At 35.0% G+C, this 27,856-nt stretch overlaps 2 protein-coding genes and 1 pseudogene across 2 annotated transcripts in view; 2 read left to right on the top strand and 1 right to left on the bottom strand.

Moving 5' to 3' along the window:
* Positions 1-27,758, bottom strand: part of LOC133191055 (double-stranded RNA-binding protein Staufen homolog) — a 40,538-nt gene extending 12,780 nt beyond the window's left edge. The window contains exons 1-12 of the mRNA XM_061326730.1: positions 27,606-27,758; positions 24,685-24,778; positions 24,196-24,408; positions 23,489-23,700; positions 12,756-12,960; positions 11,967-12,135; positions 11,328-11,527; positions 10,951-11,030; positions 10,368-10,586; positions 9,587-9,739; positions 2,234-2,386; positions 1,347-1,395 (exon numbers count right to left, since the gene is read on the bottom strand). Of these exons, the coding sequence (XP_061182714.1) occupies positions 1,347-1,395; positions 2,234-2,386; positions 9,587-9,739; positions 10,368-10,586; positions 10,951-11,030; positions 11,328-11,527; positions 11,967-12,135; positions 12,756-12,960; positions 23,489-23,700; positions 24,196-24,408; positions 24,685-24,778; positions 27,606-27,614 (1,756 nt within the window). The 5' untranslated portion in view covers positions 27,615-27,758. The remainder of the gene's footprint in view (positions 1-1,346; positions 1,396-2,233; positions 2,387-9,586; positions 9,740-10,367; positions 10,587-10,950; positions 11,031-11,327; positions 11,528-11,966; positions 12,136-12,755; positions 12,961-23,488; positions 23,701-24,195; positions 24,409-24,684; positions 24,779-27,605) is intronic.
* Positions 1-27,856, top strand: part of LOC133191063 (uncharacterized) — a 165,693-nt pseudogene that overhangs the window by 77,808 nt on the left and 60,029 nt on the right.
* On the top strand, positions 3,561-8,296 carry LOC133191546 (uncharacterized). The gene is made up of 3 exons (XM_061327292.1): positions 3,561-3,597; positions 3,804-4,136; positions 6,399-8,296. The coding sequence occupies exons 1-3, from the start codon at positions 3,561-3,563 to the stop codon at positions 7,463-7,465; spliced, it is 1,437 nt and encodes a 478-aa protein (XP_061183276.1). The 3' UTR covers positions 7,466-8,296.

The raw sequence follows: 27,856 nt of genomic DNA, 5'->3' as shown, positions 1-27,856 counted from the left end.
CTGCATTATCATGCGTATTAGTTTTTATCGACATTTTGTTTTTAAAAAATCAATCAAATAACTATTGAACTTGCTGAAGATGTGAAAGGATATTATTTCTTCGATCTACATTAACACATTTCTTACCGCCTAGTGTTTTTTCGCTGCGATGTATTATCCCTTCAGAAAGAAGATCTTGGGGTGTACATGTGCTCATCGTAATAGTATATAAGAAAGTCATTCGACGTTTATAGTCAAGGACTTTTATTTACTACACTTGTTTTAATTAGTCGTCAATTAATTATTAAATCTAACTATTTCATATAAACCTACCCTGTTGTTTTTGGAGTGAATACTTAACGCTGATTAATGTCATTCTGGATTAAACAGATATAGACAAGGGAGGTAACTTTTATTATATACCGATTCCGCGAATTCAACAAACCGCAATCGTGTCAGAGGAGAAAAAACCGTGAAAATTACAACCCGTGAAATTAATCCCCTATACAGTATATGTTTATTCCTTGTGACAAGACCTCTCTTTGGGTACCAACATTTTTGACCTCTTGACCTTGAGCTTGGATCTACATTATAAAACTTTCATCTTGTCCATGGGCTGCCATATGGGTACATACCTCTAATTATTTTTAGAATCAGTAGGGGAAGAAAGTAGTGCAGAAAAAATTACAAGTTCCTTAATTTGCAGACCTGAATAAAAAAACTGTGATAATGTATTAAACTGAGCCTCATACTTGTTGATAAGGAGTATGTTCCCTTGCAAAAAAGCTTGGCAGGTGTAATTTATCAAGAAGATCAGCAGAATTATTTTATGTATTATAACACCAGTGAGAAGTCTTGAATTCCCCTACTTTCACTTTCATTTTCAGAGGTTAACGCAGACAGATGCATTTTGCCGGAACACGAATCTGACATGCCACCTTGAGATTTTAACCAAGGAAAGACAACTTGATGTGCTTTGATTTGAGGGGTCACTCACTGCTGAACGAAAATTAGGGACATTGCTATGTGAAGAAACGTTAACATTGCCACCTATGGGAAAACAATTAGTGGGCTGTACCCATATGGGGCATCAGTGTTTCACACACTCATCTTTTTTTTTTCCATTAGGTTTTTGTTTCCATTCTTTCTTTTCCATTTCTTATCATGAAGGTCATAATTTATTATAAAATTCCACAAATCTCTGGTTACAGATATCAAAATTTAATTAAAAAAACAACAAAATTCACTAGTTGCAATTCAGCTTCTCTTTGACTTGACAGATATTCTCACTTAGTTGTAGACTAATTACCAAGAAAGTGGAATGTAAGAAAGATGCACACAGCAGCTATAAATAATTAGAAACTTACCACCATCCTCGGACATCTCTTGAAATGTCACTTTTTTAATTCCCGTCTCCTGGAACAGAGAGAAGAATGATCATGACAATCTACTGGGATGTATTTTTTCAAAAATAATATTCATGTAATTCTCCTTTAAACAGTAAATGGATAACCACACTTCCTGGATTTACATACCAGCTAGGTCCAATAAACTCAAGATTAAAATACAGATCTTGTCCTGGGTCATGAAACAGACTTGGACTTAAATCAAAATGTCAGTCATCTGTTAAATGCTTATTAATTGGATGCTGAAACTCAAAATCTGCAGATAAAACACCCCAGTATACCATCTTCAAAACATTTATATTTTTGACCATTTGACCTCTATACTACAGTAAAACTTAGTTATAAGGGAGTAACTGGGACTTTGTATTCTGCTTCCCGAGATACTTTATATCCATATAGAAAACATAGTAAAAGTCTTCTACAGAATTCATAAAAATTTCCTTACAACAGATATTTGTAAACAAGTTCCCTTTTACCACATTTTTCTGTATTTCAGAGCAATATACAGATTTTGAACTAGGCCTAAGCTGTTTCATGTTTCTGGGGCGCTGTCAGTTATTACCTTGGTCAGTTATTCCTCTGGTCAGTTATTACTCTGGTCAGTTATCAATCCGGTCAGTTATTATTCTGGCCAGTTATTAATCTGTTATTACTCTGGTCAGTTATTACTCCGGTCAGTTATTTCTCTGGTCAGTTATTACTCTGGTCAGTTATTACTCTGGTCAGTTATTACTCCGGTCAGTTATCACTTTGGTCAGTTACTACTCTGATCAGTAATTACTCCGGTCAGTTATTACTCTGGTCAGTTATTACTCCGGTCAGTTATTACTCCGGTCAGTTATTATTACCTCCTGGTTGTTGGCAGATTTTATGGCGGGTTTTGCTGGCTGTGGGGAAGGTTTGTTGTATCCAAGCAGAGTCAACATGGCTTCAGCAGCATGTCGTTTGGCCAGCTTCTTATTGGGACCCACTCCTGTACAGGTCTGCTCATCAACTTGTACCTACAGAGCAGAATTATCTAAAATTTTCCTAACAGAGCTTGTATTTATTTGACACAAAAACTCTGTAAAGAGCTAGGTTCACTTCATGCAGAATATGGCCCTGTCCTTATATCAATTAATTGACTATCAACCTGTGTCCCATTTCATATATCAAAATAAAGTAGAGATTTAGTGTTTTCATTTCCTATAACAAAATTTCTTTTTGAGAATCCAGATATTGGAAAACAGACTATGTGAAAATGCAATGTTCTCGAGTTTTGCAGAAAACAGGGGGTGCGTCTTTTTACCACAAGGAACCACTAGGTACCACAAGGAACCACAAGGATACCACAAGGAACCACAAGGAACCCCAGGGATACCACAAGGTACCCCAGGGACACCATTTACATCCTTAATTATTCTAAATATGGTTTATATGCACTTGTAAACAAATGCATTTAAACTATGATTAGATTTTTTAAAAGTTGAATTAAGTGGCATTTAAGTGTCATTTTGTAGGTACCTTGGCCTATCCTAGTGGTACAGGGGACATGACATTGTACAGGGGACATGACATTAGGGTTCTTCTTGGGTATTTACTTATGGTTTGTGTATTGAAATACACAATAAACCATTAACTTTTTATACATCATAAAAATACAATCTCTGCCTCTGAACTATGCATGCATAATTTAGCTGAAATTAGTGAATTTAATTTAGATTTTTACCTTGGTTAATAGCGCTATACTGTACCTATTTAAGACAATTAAAGTGTTAATTTGCCTTTCAAAACTTTTTTTTGTAGTTTACAAGTGCTTATAAAATGTTATTTAATTTATTAAATATTGTTTATATAAAATCTTGTAGATTGTATCATATTTCAACATGCTTGTTATCACGTGATTCTATAAGCCAATCAGATTCTTAGCATCTTGTCTAGTTCCTGCAACTGTAGAGTTACATCTCAAAGATTTTCTCTAGATTCCTTTGGAATATTTTCGTCTCCTAGCCAACTTGGATTTTTGTAGCGTATTCATAATATGTGGACTATTTACAAGTGGTAAATGCATATACAGTATGTGACTACCGATCCAGGATACACGTGTGTTTGTTTCGTTTCAATGTTTACATGTTATGGCCGAATGACTTGAACTTTAGCCCGAGGCTCTTATTATTGTGATTATAGAAAATAAAAATGACGGGAAGGAAAAGAAAGACAAGTGAGATTCCAGGTAGGAATGTGCGTACTCGCAGTGAAAATCAAAGCACATCTAGATGGGACACTAATATACCCGAAAATTGGTCGTCATCAGACTTAATACAAAAACTGAAAGACTCAAATATAGTAGTGCCGTCTACTTTAAAGAAATCTCAATTACTTCAAATTTATAAAGACAATGTACAAAACAGTCGTAAGAGCTTAGCAGTTCTCTGTCAGACGAAAGAACAATTGACATTAGTGAGAATCAAAATGGCGATGAAGTTCATGAACTTCCGGCATCTTCGGAGAGAGCAATTCATAACGAGGCTGGGCGGAAGTCAACAAATGAAACCAAAATAGACTCGCTGAGCCAAGCAATTGATACAATACAACAATCTCTTCTGTCACTTACAAATGTTGTCAGCAAGTTACAACAGCAAAATCCTAACCAGAGTACACCGACATCGGAACCGGACCGTGTTAATTTACCATCGGGCTCTCGTGTTCCATCGGATTCGGTCCCGTATGTCGAGACTGTGTCCACAAACCTCAGGAACAACATTATACAAGGTAAGGATGTCAATCTTGCCGCTTTACTTCTGCCTCGTGAAAATGAGGAACACAAAATTCAAGATACGGAAGGCCGTTATATCTTACTGAAACAAAATACTGATGCCAGATTACAAAGAAACTTAACCATAAGCGAGTTTATACTGGCATTCTCAAAATTCAAAAGTGAAATATATCCGGAAAGAAGGATAGAATTGGATGCATATGAACGTGATATCGTGGAGATGGCGTCCATGACACGTGGTTCTGCATTTTATGAATATCACAAGGCCTTTTCAGCGAGAGCCAGTGCCCTTCTTCATCAAAGAAATATCAGAGTTGACTGGTCAATTAGGGACACGAAACTGTTTACCACTATTTTTGCTGGCCAGACGGTAATAAGATGTGAGAATTGCAACAGTACTACACACACTTCACATTTCTGCCCAAGAGCAAAATTCAGTGCAGTTTCAAATAGTTCACTTCCAGGACAAAACAGGAACAGAGGACAACAAAACCAACTGGATGTGCAAGGAAGGCCCAGAATCACGCATAGGGGCAGAGAAATCTGTAACAATTTTAACAGCGAGACAGGATGCAACAGACCATCGTGTAACTTGGTACATATATGTTCAACTTGTAAGATGGGAAAACATACTTCCACGCAATGTAAAACAACCACGAAACAAAAGGAGGGCAACCAAAGTGAGAAGCAATGACTACCTGATTTTACCTTACAGTCAGATTCCGAAAAACAAGAAATTTTAACTACGATCAACATCGAAGCATTTAAGTCAGAATTACACCATCATCCAGACAAAGACTTTGTAGATACTTTCATTAATGGATTGGAGAATGGATTTGATACAGGAATTTCTAAGCTGCCATTGACTTCATTTGAATGCAAAAATTTAAGTACAGCTAGGAAGAAACCTGAAGTAGTAGACACTTTACTCAAGTATGAAATTGACAAAGGTTATGTAGATGGATCATATGACGAACCACCATTTGAAGTCTATCGTATTAGCCCTATTGGTGTTGCCGAAGGAAAATACTCAAAGAAATACAGATTGATAGTAGACCTCTCATCCCCTCATGACTCGGCATCCGAAGTTAGCATCAATAGCCTCATCGATAAGGAAGATTACTCGTTACAGTATGTGCGTATTGATGATGCCATAAGTATTTTGAAATCATTAGGTGTTAATTCATTGATGTGCAAGACTGACATTGTTGACGCATTCAAGGTATTACCTTTGTCAAAAACAGTGCAACCTTTTTATGGTATAAAATGGAGAAACAAATATTACTTTTATAAACGCTTAGTGTTTGGGTGCAGAAGTAGCCCCAAAATATTTGATATGCTTTCACAGGCTGTCTGCTGGATTTTAACCAATAATTACAAAATCAAGCAGGTGTTACATTTGTTAGATGATTTCTTGACATTGGATCCTACAGAGGAAGAAGGATTCAGAAGTATGGCAATACTAACAATGGTGTTTGGCAATTTAGGAATTCCCATTTCGGAGAAGAAAACAAAAGGACCTTGTACAGAAATGGAATACTTGGGAATTATGTTGGACTCTGTTAAAATGGAAGCACGAATCCCACCAGAAAAAAATAGAGCGCATATTTTTTCTCATTGGCAATTTAAAGTCAAAACGTTCCTGCACAAAAAGAGAACTACTCAGCATATTAGGGCATTTCAATTTCGCAGCACGAATTATTCCAGCAGGCAGATCATTTATTTCATATCTTTTAACTCTGGCCCATTCAGTTACTAAATTACATCATCACGTAAATTTAACTAAAGAATGCAGAATGGACTTGGCTATGTGGGAAACATTTCTAAAGCAGTGGAATGGACATTCGTTCTTTCTGGAGGAAAATGTGACTTGTGCCTCAGACATATCCTTGTATACAGATGCTTCTTCTACCATTGGTTACGGGGGTTACTATTACGGAGAATGGTTCCAAGGAAAATGGCCTCCAGAAATTCAAGACCTCGGCGATGACACATTATCTATGGCATTGTTAGAATTGTATCCCATAGTTGTTGCCGCTGTGATATGGGGGCATAAATGGTCAGGAAAGAGAATTAAATTTTGGTGTGATAATCTGGCCACTGTTCAGATAATTAAAAAACGCAGATCAAAATCCTCTATGATTATGAAGCTACTAAGAAAACTAACTTGGATATCAGCTAATAATAATTTCCTTGTATTATGTGATCATGTTCCAGGAAAGATAAACATTATTGCTGACTCTCTTTCTCGTTTCCAGATGACAAAATTCAGAGAAGTAGCTCCAGCAGCAGCAGCAATGCCAGTACCAGTACCATCCTTGAAAGAATTAATCCTGTATTAGAGAAAGAGTCTAGGGACTTATGCGAATCTTCAATCAGCGACAATACAAGGAGGGCATACAGGACAGGATTTACAGTATATTGCCAGTTCCTTTCATCGATTGGAATAGAAGCGCCTAATTATAATCCACCAAAGATCTCAGAACAAACCCTTATTTACTTTGTTACACATTGCTGCAATTCCCTAAAACTAACGTACAATACCATCAAATTGTATCTTGCAGCTGTGAGATTCCATTATGTGAAGGCTGGTATTTCTAATCCTCTATCATCAGATGAATCGTGTGCAAGGTTGCAAACAGTGTTGAGGGGAATTCAAAAACAACAAAGTTCTAAACAGAAAAGGAGGCCCATTACATACAGTGTTTTGATCCAAATTCAAAATGTCTTACAGCGGGGTATGTTCGGTTATTTCCTAGATACCATGCTGCAAGCTGCTTGTTCTCTAGCATTTTTCGCATTCCTTCGATGCGGGGAATTCACTGTGAACGATATAAATCAAGACAACCTATTGTGTGTGGAAGATGTCGTCATGGATCGAAACTACAAAGCTTATACTATCACGCTTAAACGATCTAAAACAGACCCTTTTCGTACAGGAATTCAGATCCATTTATTTCAGTCAGACCAAACCGTGTGTCCAGTGAAATCCATGTTAAAATATTTAAACCTTCGAAGAAAGTGGTACAACTGTGTCATGTCTTCAGCCTTATTTACGGATGAAAGTGGAAATCCATTATCAAGTCACTTTTTCATTACCAAACTAAAGCAGATACTCAAATTGCTGGGTTTGGATGACGAGAATTTCAATGGCCACTCTTTCAGAATAGGAGCTGCTACCTCTGCTGCCGGTGGCCAAGTAGAAGACCACTTGATCAAAACCTTGGGTAGATGGAGCTCAGACTGTTACACCAGGTACATTCGTTCCGATGATCAAACTTTGTCACGTGCACAAAAGGCAATGTGTTGTCAAAAAACTGTGTAAAAAAGACTAGCTGTATGTTTAAGGCAGTTGTGTATGTAAATGTAATAGATCAGTTAAGCATGCAATTTAACATTTTATGTTCACATCATGTTGTGTATTTGGTTTGTTTTCACAAATTTGGAGCGGATTGTTAAACAATGAACAGTTATGTACATATGTAGTTTTATAAGTGAATGTAACTTTACATTTTATTTTATCTCATGTTCATAATACGGGTTAAGTTGGAATTCAAGAAGATGAATTTGCTTTGTATCTATGTTCATTGGATTTTATAATTTTTGATATCAGATCAAGAGTGGTGGTGTTTGATAATTCCTTTTGGGGCTCTCAGCTATTATATTGACATTATAATAACTTCATTTGGGCATTTCACACTTGGTCAAGTGTGTTATTTAACCCCAAAAGAAATTTTGTTTATTGTAAATCCATGTTAGATCCACTTTTACACACGCACACAGGCCATCGGCTGCATTCATTTCACTGTCTCAAGGCCATCGGCCATTTACATGCATGCAAGGCCATCGGCCTAACTCACTCATGGCCATCGGCCTCACACTGTCACTAGGCCATCGGCCTCACATACATGGGGGCCTGCAGCCCACCACACATACAAGCCATCAGCTACCATATTCGGCCATCGGCCTAATACACATTGCATTTACTCATTAACAATGCCTGGTTGTATCAGGCACGTTGCCTGATAATTAGTGTAAATATCTAGAGTACTGTAAATACATTGTTTGCGTGTGTAATTTTTCATTATAGTTTGTTGCAATTTTATAATAGCTGAGTAGTTACCAAAAGGCAATTTGAATAAATTTGTAAATGTCATTTGTGTTGGTTTTATATAAACCATATTTAGAATAATTAAGGTTGTATATGGTGACCTAGGGGTTCCTTGTGGTATCCTTGTGGTTCCTTGTGGTACCTTGTGGTTCCTTGTGGTAAAAAGACGTACCCGAAAACAGGCCTATTTGAGTACCTTCAGCAAAGAATTAAAATATGAGCAAAGCCCTCAATCCAAAAACTTTAACATGTTTTATGATCTTCAGAAACAGATCTTTCATTATCTAATTGATAAGAGGTTGTGCTCTATATAAAATATTGAAAAAAATACTTCAACTTTTGGCTATTTTTTAAATTTACAGGATATGGGAAAAATGATGCATTTCATGACGTCATAATGCATTGACTAGAGAGAAAATTACGTCATGTTCAATAGATACGTGGTCACCAAGGGTCCAAGTGATAATACTGCATTGTCAACCAAAAGTAAGCAGTTCCAATTTTTCAGAAATTCACAGGGCTAATAAAGGCCCTAAGTGGCCCTTGCTCCACTTCCACTATATGAAGTCTTGAACTTCTGTAAGTGTATTTAATATACAATCATGGTATATCCTTTGATCCAATAAAAACCTCTGAGTCTAGCTTGTGCAAACTCTGAATAACACTGCTATGACTTGGACAAGAAATCCTGTGACATGGTTCTAATGACCTTTGCTTCGGTCATGACACATCCTCATTAAGAGCAACAAAACTGTTTTACCATGCCTGTATTATAGAGTTATGCCCATGACACCATGGAAACAAGTAACATTGACCTTGATAAATGACCAACTGACTGGTTCAGGGTCAACACACAGATTATAGTCATAATAACTTTTAAGCCAAGTATGGGTTTCTAATTTCCTTCTTTACAAATTAAATGACCTTTACACTTCATTACTCTGTAAAAATGACATATTCCAAATGACCTTGGTTCAGGGTTTAAGTACCCTCTGGTCTTGAGCAATCCTTATGCAAAGTATACTTGAGCTTCTTATATTCCCAAACAGTAAACTAATGGACATTGTTTTTACTACATACATGTACTGTTACTGTAAACAAGATCCTCTCAATCTATTTAGCAATGGGTACGAAAACAATCATTCTATACCTCACAAAATACTGAATCTAACCATCTAATTTAAGTACAAGTGTTTCCTTGCTTCCAACTTCACAAATTTTATTTCCCAATTTTTTAAATCAATTGTGTGTTGTTTTTTTTACATTAATTGTGTACCTGCATGACAGTAAATCAATGACACATAGATTTCACTTCAGCCATTACTCATGTTTTACCTGGATGACAAACTCTCGTCTTCTAGGAAGTCCCCTTTCCGTTAGTAATGTGTAAACTGGTTCCTTTTTCTGCTGTGCTTGCTGAATCTGAATTAGACGACTGATTGGGTTGATCCCCACTCCGTAATTAGGATCTGCCTTCTGCATTTGTTGCTTTAAAACAAAGACATAAATACTTCATTAACCAGTTTAAATTGTACATTCTTCATCCATTTCAAACTTTTACAATTTTTTTTATCTTTTGCTGTTCCAACATACTTGTAATCAGTAAATTTTAATGTAAATTTTTCACTTATACATTAGTTCACTTGAGCATATTAAATGCATTAAACTGAAGTTTTAATATTGTAGGAAGTGAAAACAAGTCTGACAGATTGTTTATCATTAGTAAGATACAGTCACATCCGCCATTATGGCCACCTGAAACCAGTAGCCACTCCCTCTGAGGCACTAGTTTGAATTCTATCCGATCATTTTTTCACTGTATTTTAACTCTTTTAATCATCCAACTGTCTAATGGGGCCCATGGCCAGTGTTTTTAATTCAGTTTTGTTCAACATGCCTGTTTTCAGTGGACATTTTTTTTGTCTAATGACTCTGTGTCTGATGCAAGTAAGGTTGTTCCACACACAACATGATCATGTATGGATCAATACAATTCTTTTAGCACCAGACACCAATTATACATTTAGCACCAGACATCTATTATACATTTAAGTAACATATGAAAATACAGAGATATAAGCAGTAAACCATAAAGGTTTTTTATGACTGGACTAACTTTGATGATGTTTTTGTTCTTTTTCTTGTTGATCTTGGCTCGGGGGCGGATCACTGATGGAGGGAGGGGTGGGAGCTCCTTCAGTTTCTCCAGTATCAGATCTGCCGCCTTCTTTTTGGACACCTTCTTACTGTTCCCCTCGGCTTCTGTCTCCATGTCCCCCACCTTACAGCGGGTCACAAACGTCTTCATATGAGGGGGACCTGACTCACGGATAACCTAAAATAGAAAATACAGTGATATGAAGGGGGCCCAACTCATTGTAAACCTCAAGAAGAAAGTATAAATTTGAGGGGATACAACTCACTGATAAACTTAAAAAGAACATATTTATTTGACTGGGACCCTCATCTGGACTCAAATTTTTTATTGACAGGAAAATGTTTCTCGATTCTGTTATTTTTTGAAAAATGAAAACATGAATGTGTCTTCCACTTGAAATTTTATTCTCTAACCTTTTGAAATTCTTTGGTACCACGTTAAAACCTGCCACACATTCCTGTAAATCCTTTACTTGTAATGTTTACTATACAGAACCCTACAGAGAATTTTTACAACTCTGTTCAATGGCTGAATCACTTACATCAAAACTAACAGTCATGTTCCTCTTCAGAGCTACTTCATGTACAAGGCTGATCTCTGATTTCACAATATCTTTATCACCTATAGAGCAATTAAACAATTAATTAATACTTCATCATTATAGAGCATTCTCTTAAATGGATGTGATACTACTACACTGCCAAAAAATATTCATAAAATTCAACTTTTTTTTCAAAAGTCTAAAGAAACAAAGACATTTCTTCATTTTTTTTTTTTGGATGATTCAGTTTGATTTTTAACAGGAACAATTAAATAAATGCAAGAATTTTGATTACATTTGTCTCTAAGACAGGTAAAGACAGTACAATACACAATGTATATGATGTTAGTAAGTAATTTGTAATAAGCTGATCATACTTGGTGTACCATCAGTTTCCACCAAATTGTCAGGTTTCTTCTCTCCTTCGTTGGGTAAAGGAAGTTTGCGTAGGATGTGGAGGGCCTTTTTAGCTGAGTCATGCCGAGCATCCTGGCGTGTCGGGCCTTCACCGATGAACTCTCTCTGTCCAACCTTCAGGGACACGTAGAAGACGCGCATCATTCTTGGGTAGTGGTATCTAGGGAAAGGGAGATAACTCTATGTTTTTTAAATAAGATAAATCATGAACTGACTGTTTGGATGCAGCAGTTTAACAAGATTGTTTTTATACCTGGCACATATCACAAATATTTTAAATTAATATATAACTATTTCATTCATCAAAACTCTTTTTTCATCATCTGCTTCTACAGATAACTATCGGTACAGTATCTTAAAAAGTTATAGCCTTTGTTTTCAACTCAATTTGTATATATCAAAGAGTGACAAATAATTTCCTAATCAACCTTACTTATTAAAAATTCAATAATTATCTTGTTTTTGATATAAGATACTGTATTTACTTGCCAATAAATCTGTTTGCTTACAGGATGGTAATATTTTTTTCAGATTATTTTGGAGGAATTTGCCTTTGACCTGGTGCATTTTTTTAAGTAAACACAAGTGTAAGATCAAACCTCTGATTATAGAGCCCCCTGTAGTTGTAGTTTGGGGGACACTGGTAGTAGGGGAGCTGTCTTTGGGGCTCCAGTGGTTTGTAGAGGGTTTGTTCTCCCCGCTTCATGGCCAGGGCATTCAGTTCTACAGTAGGAGTGATGGGCTGATTACCATACTCAGTCATCCAACCTGTAAACAAATGATTAGTTAGAATACAGTTCTACTATTAACAGATTGCCTGGTTACTGTACATTTATTGGGTGGGGTGGGGGGTAAGGGGAGAGGACGAGGGAAGGTGTGGGGGTAGGTACAGATACTAACTATTGGGATTTGGTTTGGTTTACTTTGCTGGGGGGAGTGAAGGAGTTAGGAAGGGAGAGGGGGGAAGGTATGGGCACTGACCATTGTGATTAGGTTTGATCAGCTTTGCTGGAGGGTGGGGGTAGATACTTACCATTATGATGTGGTTTGGTCGGTTTTGCTGGAGGGTGGGGGATGGGGGGTATGGATACTGACCATTATGATTTGGTTTGGTCAGTTTTGCTGGAAGATGGAGGTAGGTAAAAATACTTACCATTATGATTTGGTTTGGTCGGTTTTGCTGGAGGGTGGAGGTAGCTATTCAAGTACTTACCATTATAGTTAGGTTTGGTCTGCTTTGCTGGGGGTGGGGGTAAATATCTATAATTACCATTATGATGTGGTTTGGTCGGCTTTGCTGGAGGGTGGGGGTAGGTATATATATAATTACCATTATGATGTGGTTTGGTCGGCTTTGCTGGAGGGTGGGGGTAGGTATATATAATTACCATTATGATGTGGTTTGGTCGGCTTTGCTGGGGGGTGGGGGTAGGCAGTTTTTTCCAGGGCCTCTGCTGCTGCTGCATGCTGGGCTTTCTTTATGCTGGCTCCTGAGGCAGAGTATTCCTCCATGTCCCCGAGTTTGAGCTGGACAAAGAATGTTTTCTTGTGAGCGGGGCCTTGTTCGTCCACTAAAGTGTACTGGTGAGAGATCTACCGGACAAGAAAGACATAACAAGATGACATTATGGAATAAACAGAAATATACAATATATATACATGTAAAGATTACAAAACACTGTTTAGTTGACAAAAGTCTTGAGAGTTCCTCAGTAAGTATTGCACTGATGTCATTAAGATTCAGAATGACTGACCAAAGAAGGAATAAAGATTCAAAAAGAACATTACCAAATTTGAGGGAAAAAAAAAGTTGTTCTAGTCATGATAAGGCCTAAAAAAAAAATGTGTGTTTTCAGGTAACCCGACCTAACCTATAAAAATGTGCTGATCCTAATGTTTTTTTCGATGCCCGTATTTATCCGATTAAAATTTCTATTATTTACATGTAAAATCCATTTTTATCAGAATATATTTCTCTCATTCCTAAGAAACGTCTTTAAAACGCTTTGGCTTACAGTGAACATTAACGATATTTAAATCAACATGCAAGCATTTTTATGACGGGTCAGACAGCATGGAATGGGAAATCTTTTGAATAATATAATTTTCTGTAATTTAAAAGTTTAGTGATATAGTTGAAATGGTATTAATTAGTAGGTTACGTTCCGATTACGTGTTCGACCCCCGTAGTTTCGTACTGTGTATGTATAAGCCAACATGTGTATACAAGCACACAGGTTAATATGAGCTAATGTGTTTACAAACACACAAGTGTGTGGTAAGCACACAGGTGTATGGTAGCTGTCAATAGCGAGCAAAAGGCTTTTAAATAGATATTTGTGTCAATTAGATTGTTTCTGTCATACAAATAGCACGAATAATGAATAAGTACATATATTAAAAATTATTTTCTATCTTTCTAAAAGATTTTTCTTAAAATCATAGATTTTGATGTATGTCTATTAGAATATTTTAGATCGCTTTTTTCTAGGGATGTCAATTTTGTCAATAATTCATATTCGAATATTCAATGAAAGTATTCAAATATATTCGAATATTCGATAAAATAAATAAAATCTGTTTTATCTTATATATGCATCATCCTACTCTCATGAAAGGTTTAGCGTAGGTATACTTATATTGGAAATAAAATTGTATGAAGACTTTTTTAGGTGTACAATAAGAAATTCCATTTGATGTTTGTCAATGTTTGAAAAAAATAATTGATTTAAATGTAAAAAAGTATAATTTTAACAAATAAAACGTGTATTTATAGTAGCTCCAACTGAGGAACCAGTCGTCTTACAAAAGGCAAGATACAGTAGTCGTAACTGTATACTTTTCAGATTTCAATACGTGTAATAACTGCCTGATAAGAGATATGATTATAATCTTTGATACAATTTATTCTGAAATTAAGCCCTTTACAATATTAATTACAGATTAATTCTATCGGACATTCATTCAATGATCAAATAATTTTATTTTGGTAAGTATACTCTTCACGCCTTTTAGATATTCTTAGATTTCATTTATTGTCCTCGATTCTAGATCCGATCGTATCTAACTAATGAAAACTATGAAAGTACGTTTTGTATTATACATAAAGCATTATTGTACAATTCTTTAACACCTTACTCAAAACAAAATACATGTTATTTAGTAGATTTATAAGCCAAGAAAGAAGTGAAAGAAATCAGGCAATCGAAATTGATCGCTAGTAAATTAAACTGGGATAATTCCAGCACTATTCTAATCAAAATTTATTAATCACAGTACTTCTTTTTATGAAATCTGAAAAACACCGAATATTCGAATCTTAAATTCATATTCGAATATCAACTCATCGAATGAATATTCGAATGTTCGAATATTCGTTGCCATCCCTACTTTTTTCATAGAAGAAAGCCTGTTTGAATGTTTTGGAAAGAACCCACAAACACAGGGACAAGCTGCAGTGTAAACAATAACTAGATAATTAACATTCACACAATTACAGCCTTCTTTGAAGATCAAAAAACCTTCTTAACTGGCAAAAATATAATTGCTTCAAAATTGCAATAATGAATGGTATAAATAAAGATGATATTGTTCTGAATTCAAATGCATATCTGCCAAAGATCTACTTATAGTATGAGTATCCAGAGAAAATAATCGTCTTTTATAAATTTGTTTTTTAATTAACGATTATGCGACTTGAACCACTGATTACCATAACTTCAAACCAGAATCTATAGACTGATGAATTCTTCCTCTTGGTTTGTTACACTTTGCTGCTGAAACTATTAGTTGATATGAAAGAGATTTACCAAATATATGAATTTTAATTATCAAAATTTTAATTTAACACGTCCTGCCGGGCGTCAATACATGCAAAGAGCTAGGTACGTTAGCTAATGTCAACAGGCCCTGCAAAATGCATAAAAAATAAAGTTTGCGTATCCTCACTAACCATGTATATTTATAAAGTTTATGATCCTAAGTCCTTGTATATGTAAATGTTTGGGCGGATCCAAGCTTCTTATGCTGCTATGTAATATCCAAACCTATGCCGTTTCCGGAAAACAAGCAATTTTCTTCACTTTTCACCCGGTTTTTGGGAAATTCGATGTGGCCACAAGCATCGGCCACGAAGATATTTTAACCAGAAATACAATAACATAAAAGGGATTGATTTATACAGGTTTCGTTCTGGCCGTGGGCTGTGGCCACATTGAATTTTTACAAATTCTGATATTATCAGTCGTCTGCTATACGGATCTTGACGTGAGGGGAATGGAATATTAGCTTGGTAATTTGATTATATTCGTAGAAAATAAATAACAATTGAACACATCATTATTTCATAGAAATCTAAATGATAAAATGCATTATTTTAATAACTCAGTTGTAAAAAAATTCGTATCCGCGACCACCTTTTTAACTTTCGTTTTCATTCCAGGCAACAATTCGGGAACAAGCAAAACACAGGCAAATGTACACATAAAACGTCTAAATTTCTGAAGGTCTGTAGTAAAAGGGTTTAACTGAGATGTTTTTGGGTTGTTAAGTTTATAAAAAGGCATCTTATGTTAATTTTAGGGCAAAAACCTAACGTCTCTAGGTTGTACATCAAACTCTAAATATAGACGTCCTCGTTGTTTACATTGACAACGTACAGTGACGCGCCAAAATTTTTTCCCATTTCAGTCTTTCGTTCGATATTTTACTGCAAACAATACATTGTTTTATCAAACATTTTGATAAAAAATAATTGAGAATTTCTCATAGTAAGAGAAAACTGTACTCAGATGATTCATTTTAGTTATTAAAAAAATCTCAAATTAACGACTTTTTATTATCTGTAAAAATGCTGGAAAGTTTAGATGTTTCAATGCACAGATGAATTATTTTAATATTATAGCACTTACACCCTTTCTCCAAAAGCTTAATTAGTACATACTTATATTTAGTATATTTAAAGTATGATAATCTTTCAATGAATTAAATTTATATACCATCAACTAGAAACAAAAAAAAAAAAAAAAAACAACATACACCACTTTTTTTTTTTTTTTTTGTCTTCTAAGAAATAATTGAAATGATAATTGAGAACAGTAGAAGCATAAGTATATATGTTATTTATGTCCCTGAAAACTGAAGCAATGCCGTTAAATTCAAGGGGGAGAAAGAAGAATGGGGAAATTACATATAACTATTACGTTTTCCTTCAGAGAAGTTAAGATGAGAATATTAATAAAATAATATTCGACTAACATGATTCTCATTATAGTAAAAACTTATGAATGGAACAGCTTCATATATTTTTGTGAAATTCTAAGATACTGAAAATATTTCTTTAAAATTTGTTTTATATATCTATAATTTTTTTCTAAGTCATTTATTTTACACCCTCCCTTTTGTGACAGGAAAAACTCTCCAAAAAATTCATTGATTCTTACTAAATCAAATAATATTAATAATTAAAAAAATCTTCCTATGAGATATACATGTATACAATTTGATACTATACAATTATTGCATGACGTGAGGAAAATATGAAGATTTATTCAGCGAAGAAAAATTAGACGAATTTTTTTGGTTGAATAAATCTTCATGTTTCCTTAACATTCATGCAATAGATTCTTAATATACCGAAACAAGCAAGGCCTTTAAAAATAAACACAAAATTTCAAAAAGTTACTGGAACACTTAACCGAAGTCCCTTGGACACTTCGCATTAAGATTTCTTTGCTTTTTTTTTTTTTTTTTTTTTTTTTTTTTTAATAGAAGTATTCTTATTGAAGAAGACCGCCAATTTTGTCATTGCATTCAATGCTACTATTTTAAGATGTCTGCTGTTTTCGGGAGTTTCGTCAACGAACGATTTATAAGTATTGTGAGAAAATACACTTGGTTTTCCTAGGAGGTTAAATATGATGAAAAGCATGACGATGACAGGGAAATATGAAGTTTTATGGCCCGCTACGGGACAATTTAGAACCAATCAGATAACGCGTTGTATAGAATAATTATAATGAGGTATAAAAATAAGTTGCATGTGTGTGTGTAGGGGGAGGGTCGCACTTAGGCTTTTTATAAGCTTATATATCATACTTAAAATCTCGAAAATCGGGAAATTGAACTACTTGGCCAGGGGTTTCAAGGTAACCCCCCCCCCCCCCGACCCTTGCCTCTGAAATCCCCCTTAACCAACTCAGGTGACATACGTTCCAGGAAGATACTAGTATTGTCTTTTGGGTATTGAACATTTTAGCGTTACAATATAAAGACTCAGGAGAATTATTTTCAGATCTTAATTTCTTGTTGTTGTTTGTCCCCAAATGATCAACAGTCAGGTTCTAAAGCTGAAACAACGAGAGGAATGAATTCAACATGACGCTGGTTGATGCGTTATTAATAGTCATGTTTGATTGACCTTATGCTTACAGTCATTTTGAAAAACCCTGCGTTTCGAGACACTGGTAACCTTATCGCTGTACTTTGCATCCAACTTAAGACAATCCAACGTAATAACTTTTTTGTAAAAAAAAAATCAAAAAAAAAAAAAAAAAAAAAAAAAAAAAAAAAAAAAAAAAAAACAAAGCAAAAAAAAAAACAAAACAAAACAAAACAAAACAAAAAAAAATAGACATCTTTAAGGTCGCAGATAAGTGCGTATGGCCAAGGGTTGAAATGTTACAACCTTTTTATGAAGGGTTGAAAAAATATACCTATCTTATTATAAACCAAGCCAAAGCTTAATAAAAATTAAATATGTCATTTATGAGATGAGTCGACCATCTTCATTTTCTGATATTTTTAATATCGATTATTGGAGGGATGATGGATATGTTCAGAAAAATCACAAGTAATGCCCATGAAAATAGAACAACGTCCAATCATAAAGTTATGTGTTGATATGGTAAAAACGGCGTCAGAGACATAATTAATGATTGTTAAAATTACTGGGAATAATCGAAATATTTTTTAGCTCATTTGACAAAGCAATTCATCATAAATTTCACAAAGTTTTGGAAGAAAAGTATTGTCTGAATTCCCCATTAGACAAATTAAATTAAATTTTATCACTACTATTATTTGAATTTACATCAGCTGTTTTGTATGGCTTTGCAAGTTCCCTGTTGGTAAATTAGGAAAATGATTTTAATTTATTCTTTGTTAGTTGACACCTTTGTCTGTGCTCCAAATTCAAAGATCAATTTGCAAGGTCATCGTAAACTTAAAGAAAAGACTGGTGAAAATGATGAAGGCATGTCACCTAGAGCCTGACTCCGACTCAAAGATATGTAATTTAGATCCAGTCTGTACTATATGTATGAATTTTGACAAATAAAAAGTTAACTTTGACGTTCAGTTCACAAGGAACCTTAGGGTCAACTTTGATTTTTTTTTTGTTCTTTGATATACCAGTAGCTTACTTTCACCCCCCCCCCCTCTCCCTCCCTTTCTCAGCGCAATAGGATATATTTTTACTTTAAACAAAACCTTGGAGTAACTCAGAATTTCAGGATTCTGAAGTCAATGAATTTTACTAGATATTTCTTAAGTTGCAGGCACGTAGTATCGGTTTTGAAATGCGGAGGCGTTGGGGGGGGGGGGGGGGGTCGAACTTGAAAATCCCATTTCGTGGGAGGGAGGTCCAACTTCTCAACTTTTTCCACATCATTTTTTTTTCATACATCACCACATAACCCTGCAACAAAAAGTGGGGGAAGGAAGCTACTAGCCCTTCAATGGACATTTTCGATAGAGAATGTAATGTTAAAAAAAAGGGGACAGCCCCCCCCCCCCAATACTTCGAGCCTGAGTTATAATTACATCCTGTTGATATAATTCCTTATTATTTTGCTGCCCATTGATCTCTTTTGCATGAATAATTTAATACTGTTTTAAAATTGCGTTGATTAATCTCAAAATGGGCGATTTTCGGTATTTAAAAAAATATAATTTGAACCTTAGTGCAAATAGGTCAAAATTAATACTAAAGTAAGTTATATTTCCTCGTTTACCATTCTTATTTGTTAATAAAAGCTTCATTTCAAGGATCTTTTTGCATTCTCTATCTATTTTTTTTTTTAAAACATTCCTGAAAAAATAAATTTATTTGTGGAGAAAAACAGACTGCACATTATGCAAGCAATTTTGACTGCAGTTATGATATTCAGGTATATCGATACTATGGAGGTCATTTATTCTTTAAAACATTCTTTTTTGAGCAATATTTTCTTTGAAGTAAATAAACTATGCAATGTAAACATTTTAATGTAAGATTTTTTACGTATATCATACATTGATACATTAAATTAAGTTGTTATTTAAATGTTCTAAATTGACAGCAATAATGACGTCATAGTGCTCAAAGCGGTTAAATGCAATAAAATACATTCCATTTTTAGAGGGCTATTGCAACTAAACTACAAAAGTTAGATAAAAATTGTTGATATATTTATAAAGTGTACATCTTCAACTCATTTCTTTATAATTATTTTAAATTTTCAAAGAAGGGCCGATTTTCACTACTAACGTACCTGGCTCTTTGTTTGCCTGCTGCAAAATTTGCGGTCGGGTGCACGGTTATTTCAAACACTGATTTAAGAATATGATTTGTGTTAAAATGAAAGTTTTCCCTTGCAGAAGAGAAATTTAATACAAGAATTTTTAATTATCCATTAACTGTTATCTTTTGGATCCAGAATGAAACCACTCCGGTCGTAAACACAAGGGTCGAACACATATTTGAAACTTAACCACAGAAATGAACAAGAGAAAATGAACAAGAGGCCCATGGGCCACATCGCTCACCTAAGCACATTGGCTAGACACAAATCAGTTCAGTATTGAAAAGATTACAGGGGGTTGGGGGGTTGGGGGGGTTGAATTTTAAACTACCTGATGATGCTTCCATGTCAATATAACAAATGGCTTTGTTGTACTTGAGAAGACTTTAAAAAATTTTTCCCATATATTCTTTTGTAAAATTTTGATCCCCCATTGTGGCTCCTCCCTATCCCAGAGGTCATCATTTGAACAAACTTGAATCTACACTACCCGAGGATGCTTCCATATCAATATGACTAAACATAGCTTTTCTGTTCTTGAGAAGAAATATTCTTTCTATGTGTTCTTATGTAAAACTTTCGGTCCCCATTGGGCCCCACCCTACCCCTGGGGGTTATCATTTGAAAAAAAAAAATTGAATTTACACTACCTGAGGATGCTTCCATATCAAAATGACTAAACATGATTTTCATTTCTTGAGAAGAAGATATTTTCCAATATGTTCCTATGTAAAAAAATTTTGATCCCCCATTGTGGCCTATCCCTATCCCCGGGGGTCAGCATTTTAACAAACTTGAATCTACACTACCTGAGGATGCTTCCATATCAAAATGACTAATCATGGCTTTGCAGTTCTTCATCAGAAGATACCTTCCTATATATTTCTATTTCATCTACATTGATCCTCCATTGTGGCCCCGCCCTACCCCGGGGGTCATGATTTGAACAAATTTAAATCTACACTACCTGAGGATACTTCCACATAAATATGATCAATCAGGGCTTTGCTGTTCCTGAGAAGAAGATTTTTAAAGATTTTTCCTATATATTTCTATGTAAAACTTTGATCCTCCATTGTGGCCCCGCCCTACCCCCAGGGGTCATGATTTGAACAAACTTGAATCTACACTACCTGAGGATGCTTCCATATAAATATGACTCATCATGGCTTTGCTGTTCTTGAGAAGAAGATTTTTAAAGGTTTTTCCTATATATTTCTATGTTAAACTTAGATCCTCCATTGTGGCCCCACCCTACCCCCGGGGGTCATGATTTGAACAAACTTGAATCTACACTACCCGAGGATGCTTCCATATCAATATGACAAAACATAGCTTTTCTGTTCTTGAGAAGAAATATTTTTTCTATGTGTTCTTATGTAAAACTTTCGATCCCCATTTGGCCCCACCCTACACCTGGGGGTTATCATTTGAATAAAAAAATTGAATTTACACTACCTGAGGATGCTTCCATATCAAAATGACTAAACATGATTTTCATTTCTTGAGAAGAAGATATTTTCCAATATGTTCCTATGTAAAAAAAATTTGATCCCCCATTATGGCCCATCCCTATCCCCGGAGGGTCAGCATTTTAACAAACTTGAATCTACACTATCTGAGGATGCTTTCATATCAAAATGACTAATCATGGCTTTCCAGTTCTTCATCAGAAGATACCTTCCAATATATTTCTATTTCAGACATTGATTCTCCATTGTGGCCCCGCCCTACCGCCAGGGGTCATGATTTGAACAAATTTAAATCTACACTACCTGAGGATACTTCCATATAAATATGACTCATCATGGCTTTGCTGTTCTTGAGAAGAAGATTTTTAAAGGTTTTTCCTATATATTTCTATGTTAAACTTAGATCCTCCATTGTGGCCCCACCCTACCCCTGGGGGTCATGATTTGAACAAACTTGAATCTACACTACCCGAGGATGCTTCCATATCAATATGACTAAACATAGCTTTTCTGTTCTTGAGAAGAAATATTTTTTCTATGTGATCTTATGTAAAACTTTCGATCCCCATTGGGCCCCACCCTACCCCTGAGGGTTATCATTTGAATAAAAAAATTGAATTTACACTACCTGAGGATGCTTCCATATCAAAATGACTAAACATGATTTTCATTTCTTGAGAAGAAGATATTTTCCAATATGTTCCTATGTAAAAAAAATTTTGATCCCCCATTGTGGCCTATCCCTATCCCCGGGGGTCAGCATTTTAACAAACTTGAATCTACACTATCTGAGGATGCTTCCATATCAAAATGACTAATCATGGCTTTGCAGTTCTTCATCAGAAGATACCTTCCAATATATTTCTATTTCAGACATTGATCCTCCATTGTGGCCCCGCCCTACCCCCAGGGGTCATGATTTGAACAAATTTAAATCTACACTACCTGAGGATGCTTCCATATAAATATGACCAATTAGGGCTTTGCTAATCTTGGGAGGAAGATTTTTAAAGGTTTTTTCTATATATTTCTATGTTAAACTTAGATCCTCCATTGTGGCCCCGCCCTATCCCCGGGGGTCATGATTTGGACAAATTTGAATCTACACTACCTGAGGATGCTTCCATATAAATATGACCAATTAGGGCTTTGCTGTTCTTGAGAAGAAGATTTTTAAAGATTTTTCCTATATATTTCTTTGTTAAAATTTGATCCTCCATTGTGGCCGCGCCCTATCCCCGGGGGTCATGATTTGGACAAATTTGAATCTACACTACCTGAGGATGCTTCCATATAAATATGACTCATCATGGCTTTGCTGTTCTCGAGAAGAAGATTTTTAAAGGTTTTTCCTATATATTTCTATGTAAATCTTTGATCCTCCATTGTGGCCCCGCCCTACCCCCGGGGGTCATGATTTGAACAAATTTGAATCTACACTACCTGAGGATGCTTCCACATGAGTTTCAATTTCCCTGGCTTTGTGGTTCTTGAGAGGTAGATTTTTAAAAGATGCTATTAATTTTTCACTAATTCTTTATTATCCCCCCTTGAAAGAGGGCGTGGCCCTTCATTTGAACAAACTTGAATCACCTCCACCCAAGGATACTTTGTGGCAAGTTTGGCTGAAATTGGCCCGGTGGTTCTTGAGAAGAAGTTGAAAATGTGAAAAGTTTACAGACGGACGGACAGACAGACAGACGGACAGACAGACTACAGACAAAATGTGATCAGAAAAGCTCACTTGAGCCTTCGGCTCAGGTGAGCTAAAAATTAAAATGATATGAAACTGTAAAATTTTGTTGTCTGATACAGAATAATATTCTCATGATTTTCTAACTATGTTTCAGTGGTCATTCCATAAAAAAAAATCCCCCCCCAAAAAAATTTCCCTACCTACCTACCCTAATTTTTTCATCAGTGTTACCCGAAACACACATTTTTTTTTTTTAGGCCCAATGTGTGTCTTTTGAACTATTAGGTAAGGAATTACTTTTTCTTTTAGTGATAATAAAAACACGATGACAAGTGTATTAGAGATTTTTTTTTACTTCACTGTCAAATTAATAAATAATTGTCAATTTTTACCTTATTATATCGGGCCAATTCATTGATAAGACACATTGGGGTTTTCTCTTTTGTGTTTGCCAAGTCTTTTGCTGGACTATGTTCATCTGTTGCATTGACGGGAGTTGTAGCATTTGTGTTGGTTGCTTGTAGTGGTGGCATTGTTGTGTTGGTTGCTTGTAGTGGTGGCATTGTTGCTGGGCTGTTAATTACGGTTTGTTGTTGCACCATTCCTATAACCCACAAACAATCATGACAATGTACATCAACAATAGACTGCTATGAGCTTTCAAAATTCACTCATTCATCATTTAACGTATAAAATCACCATTAGAGTCAGAAGTAAACAATAAATGCTCTGTCAGACATCTTCTTTGTTATCTACACAGAAATCTATTAAACTGTGTTTATCCAAATTATTATGTATTTCATGGCATTTATATATCAATCGTCTTCTAAGGAAATAAAAGTCATTGATCTCCATACAGATAATCTTCACCTAATGATAAATACCCACGCAAATATAACACAACCTACAGATAATCGTCACCTAATGATAAATACCCACGCAAATATAACACAACCTACAGATAATCGTCACCTAATGATAAATACCCATCCACATACAAAACAATCTGCAAAATTCCCGTTCATCCTACTTTGAACAGTATTTTAACATACATGTATATCCTGATAGAGATTTCTACTTCACTGCTGTTTCTACTCACCACTCTGTGAAATCTGCCCCACAGGAAGTCCCATAGATCCATTCTGATTGGCCAATGGGACTTGTGTGGGAGTCACTGCAGGTGAATGATTGGCTGCTGGTATTTGGTGCATTGTGGTATAGCTGGCAGCAGGCATCATGGGATTGTTTGGTAGTGTTGGGTTAACTGTATTCTTTTGTACAATGCCTGCCCCCATCATACCACCTTTTGTACCTACAACATAAAATAATAAAGCAAATCAGTAGAAGAAACTTCAACTATTTATACCAGACAGAAAAACAAATAAGTTATCAGACAAAAGAATTATCTCCTTGCTTACACTTTAATAATCACTTCAACAGGTACTTGTTTATGGTTTAAATTTTTAAAAACTATATCATTTCAAATTTTTAAGTTTGATGATAATATTAAAACCCCTAACCCTGACAATATTATAATCAAAAACATTACTATGGACAGTATCTGAAGTATTAAACATAGAGTACATACGCTGATTTTGTGTTTGTGAGTTTGTAGGTTGACTAGAATTTACGTGCACACCCATCCCTGCATTAGCTGGAAAATTTGTAATTCCTCTGGTTTGCTAAAAATGAAAAAGAACAAGTCTATAGTGTTTTATATGTCATCTACTAGCCTTAACCCTGTATAGTAATTTAAACTAGAGGCACTGTGAGTGAGCTAACAAAATAATACCCCCGCCACAATTTTTTAAGGTGCCCATTCAAATTTTGTAAATGTGACCTTGAACTTACCAAAAAGACCTTGATTAAAAAAAATGACACATCTTCTGGTCATTAGTAATCTTTCAGTGAAATATGGACATGCAATGTTTCTCCTGTAGAAAATTATAGACCTGTTATGAATTTTACACTTTTTTATACCAGTGACCTTGAACTTGCTGGAATGATCTTGGTTCAAGGTCATCACAAACCCTCAGGTCATAAACAATACAACTGAAAAAAAAATTAGACTGATCTTTCTAATTTCAGTCCTTAAAGGGGCCTGGACACAGTTGCATTGCTGTTTTGTTTACAACTTTCAATTTCCATTTTTATTCAAAAAATAACCTCAATTTAATGAATTGAATTTACATGAAAATACTTAAGATTCATTGACAAAGACATTCTTTATAACATCATTTTAGACATCAGTATTTGTAAACATGGGCACGAGCTATGTTATTGTTTACGTTTTACTGGGTGTTTTCAATTTTTTAACTTTGCACACATCACTGAACACAAACTGACAACATTTTTGTGCCGCTTTTGCTCTCTCACTACACCTTAATGTCAGAACTGAAAGTATAGACTAAAATCCACAGTGTAAATTACTTTTACACAAAAGTCATATGCATTCTACAATGGAGAAAACGTTACACATGGCCAGCGGGCATGTGACTCTTCATTTTTTACACGCCCGCCTGCAATTTTACCAGGTCCCAGGCATCGGACTCCCGGGTTATTTCCAAGACTTGAAATTGTTTTTTGACACAACTGTATATATGCAGAAGTTATTTCATCACATTATGTTCATAAGTAAGCCATAGCTTCTTATCTTTTTGTTTTGAAGGTCTCTAGTGCATTTAATTTATAACATTTCTATACTTGAGTGACAGTCTCCTTCTCAACTTTTTAAAAAAAAAAAAAAAAAACTGTCTCCTTACTTTGTGTTCTTAAGCACTTTTAAGCATGATGACCAAAAAATGACAAAAAATAACATCTAATTAAGTATGAACAGAAAAAAATCTATCGGGATGGGAAAATCATAAGGAAGTTGTAAATATTTAATCAGGATTTCTTTTCTTTCAGAAAAAAAACTGTTTATTGACATTTTTTAAATAAAATACTAAAAGATAAATAGATAAACATCAATGAAAATTTTAGTAGCCCAATCAAGCTACTGCTGACTTACATTTTGCACTAGTGTGTGGGCATCAGGTTTGTCCTTTTGGCCCCTTCCCCTCAGGCCCTGGGGTACTGATTTGAAGAATCTTGAATCTACATGCTCTTAGAATGCATCCACATTAATATTACTAAAAAGAGCTTTGCTATTCTCCAGATGATTTTTGAACATTTTTTTCATTCCACTCTATTTAAACAAACTTGAACGTCTACTACCTGAGAATGCTTCCATCATAAGTTCCATATTAATATGACTATTTATGGCTTTGTTGTTCTTGAGAATTTTTCCTGTAAACATGTATTCCTATGTAAAACTTTGTATGCCTAAAGTGGCCCCACCCTAGCCCCAGGGGTCATGATTTGAACTAAATCATATCTACACAAGCTGAAAATGCTTCCACATGAATAAACATGGCTTTGCTGTTCTTCATCAGATTTTTTTTTCATATACATTCCTATGTAAAAAATTGTATGCCTACCCTACCCCTACCCTAGCTCAGGGGGTCATGATTTGAACAAATTTGAATCTACACTACCTGAGGATGCTTTTATATCAATATGACTAATCATGGCTTTGATTTTTTAGAGGCCATCATGAAAAAAAATTGTTAGAGGTACTCTGATCCACATTTTCCAAGATGGATAGGTACATAGTTTTCTTTTTTTATTTTAGATTATCAAACATGTTGATAAGTGTCATAAAAAATTATAAACTGATTTTTTTTTTTAAACATATACACCTGAAAATTTCAGAACTGTTCAAAATTGAAGACTATTGCTGCATTAAAGTCATTAAGTGTGATTTTTTAACATACTAAAAAGATATGTTTACATGTTTACGCAAAGCGCCGCTCACAATGCGAGCTCGAACAACGCCTGGGTGAAGAGAAAATTCAGAGTTTACACGTTGATTCAAATGATTTTTTCTGCAGTTACCTTGACCAACACTGCATCTCATTGCTAACTTTGTTATCACTTTCATAACAATTAAGAATATCATGAAAAAATAAACTCACCTTGATTTAATGGATATTGCATACAGAGAGTAGATTAATTAAACATTCTTTGTTAACATTTTAAACTTCATTTATGGAAATGCAGCTAACATTTGACATCATGTTATGTCACAGTCTAGACGTTCCAAATGTCTCATGCGGTTTGAGATCTTAGTTAAAAGTGAATATCCAGTAATACACAACTGTGCTCGCCCCAACGGGCACATTGTCAACATACAGTTTTAATACTTTATTTCTAAAGTAATTTTCAAGTAGCTAAATAAACCTATGCATGTAACTCAAACTACAAAGCCAAAAGTGTAGAAGTAACGTTCTAAATTAAACCTTGTTTAAACAAATCACTTTCACATTCTATTAAAATATACACAGACATAAACAGTCATTCTTGCTTTAAAACATGGCAGCATGCCATACATGGAGTGGATCATCTTGATGATGAGGAAATTAATGATCTGCATTTCAATTTACATTTCTTCTGTTTTTCACACATTACCTTCTTCATTTTTAATGGAAAGCTGTAGTATGTTCCTTACTAAAAGTAAAAAATGGCCTAAAAGTTCATTTGCGATGAAAGAGAAGATAAATATTTGGCAAACAGTAAAGAGAACTTCAGACTAACACTCCACCATGTTTTGTCTGCACCCAAAGTATCTGATCAATGTTACTAAAGTGTTTGAATTTGTACACTGCATTCTCACTTTGTGAAACATTTTTGCGATTACATATATGAATGTATTTTTTTTT

Source organism: Saccostrea echinata, unplaced genomic scaffold (genome assembly GCF_033153115.1).
Source record: "Saccostrea echinata isolate AGI-Se365-2 ecotype Australia unplaced genomic scaffold, CSIRO_AGI_Sech_v1 ptg000023l, whole genome shotgun sequence".
Lineage (NCBI taxonomy): Eukaryota > Metazoa > Mollusca > Bivalvia > Ostreida > Ostreidae > Saccostrea > Saccostrea echinata.
This window is presented reverse-complemented; position numbering and strand designations above follow the sequence as displayed.

Bases quoted from the DNA above. Each gene is read 5' to 3' on its own strand.
- LOC133191546 (XM_061327292.1), top strand. From the start codon at position 3,561: ATGACGGGAAGGAAAAGAAAGACAAGTGAGATTCCAG. The intron at 3,598-3,803 runs GTAGGAATGTGC...GTTCTCTGTCAG, and splicing joins AAAGACAAGTGAGATTCCAG to ACGAAAGAACAATTGACATT. The intron at 4,137-6,398 runs GTAAGGATGTCA...TCTCGTTTCCAG, and splicing joins CAGGAACAACATTATACAAG to ATGACAAAATTCAGAGAAGT.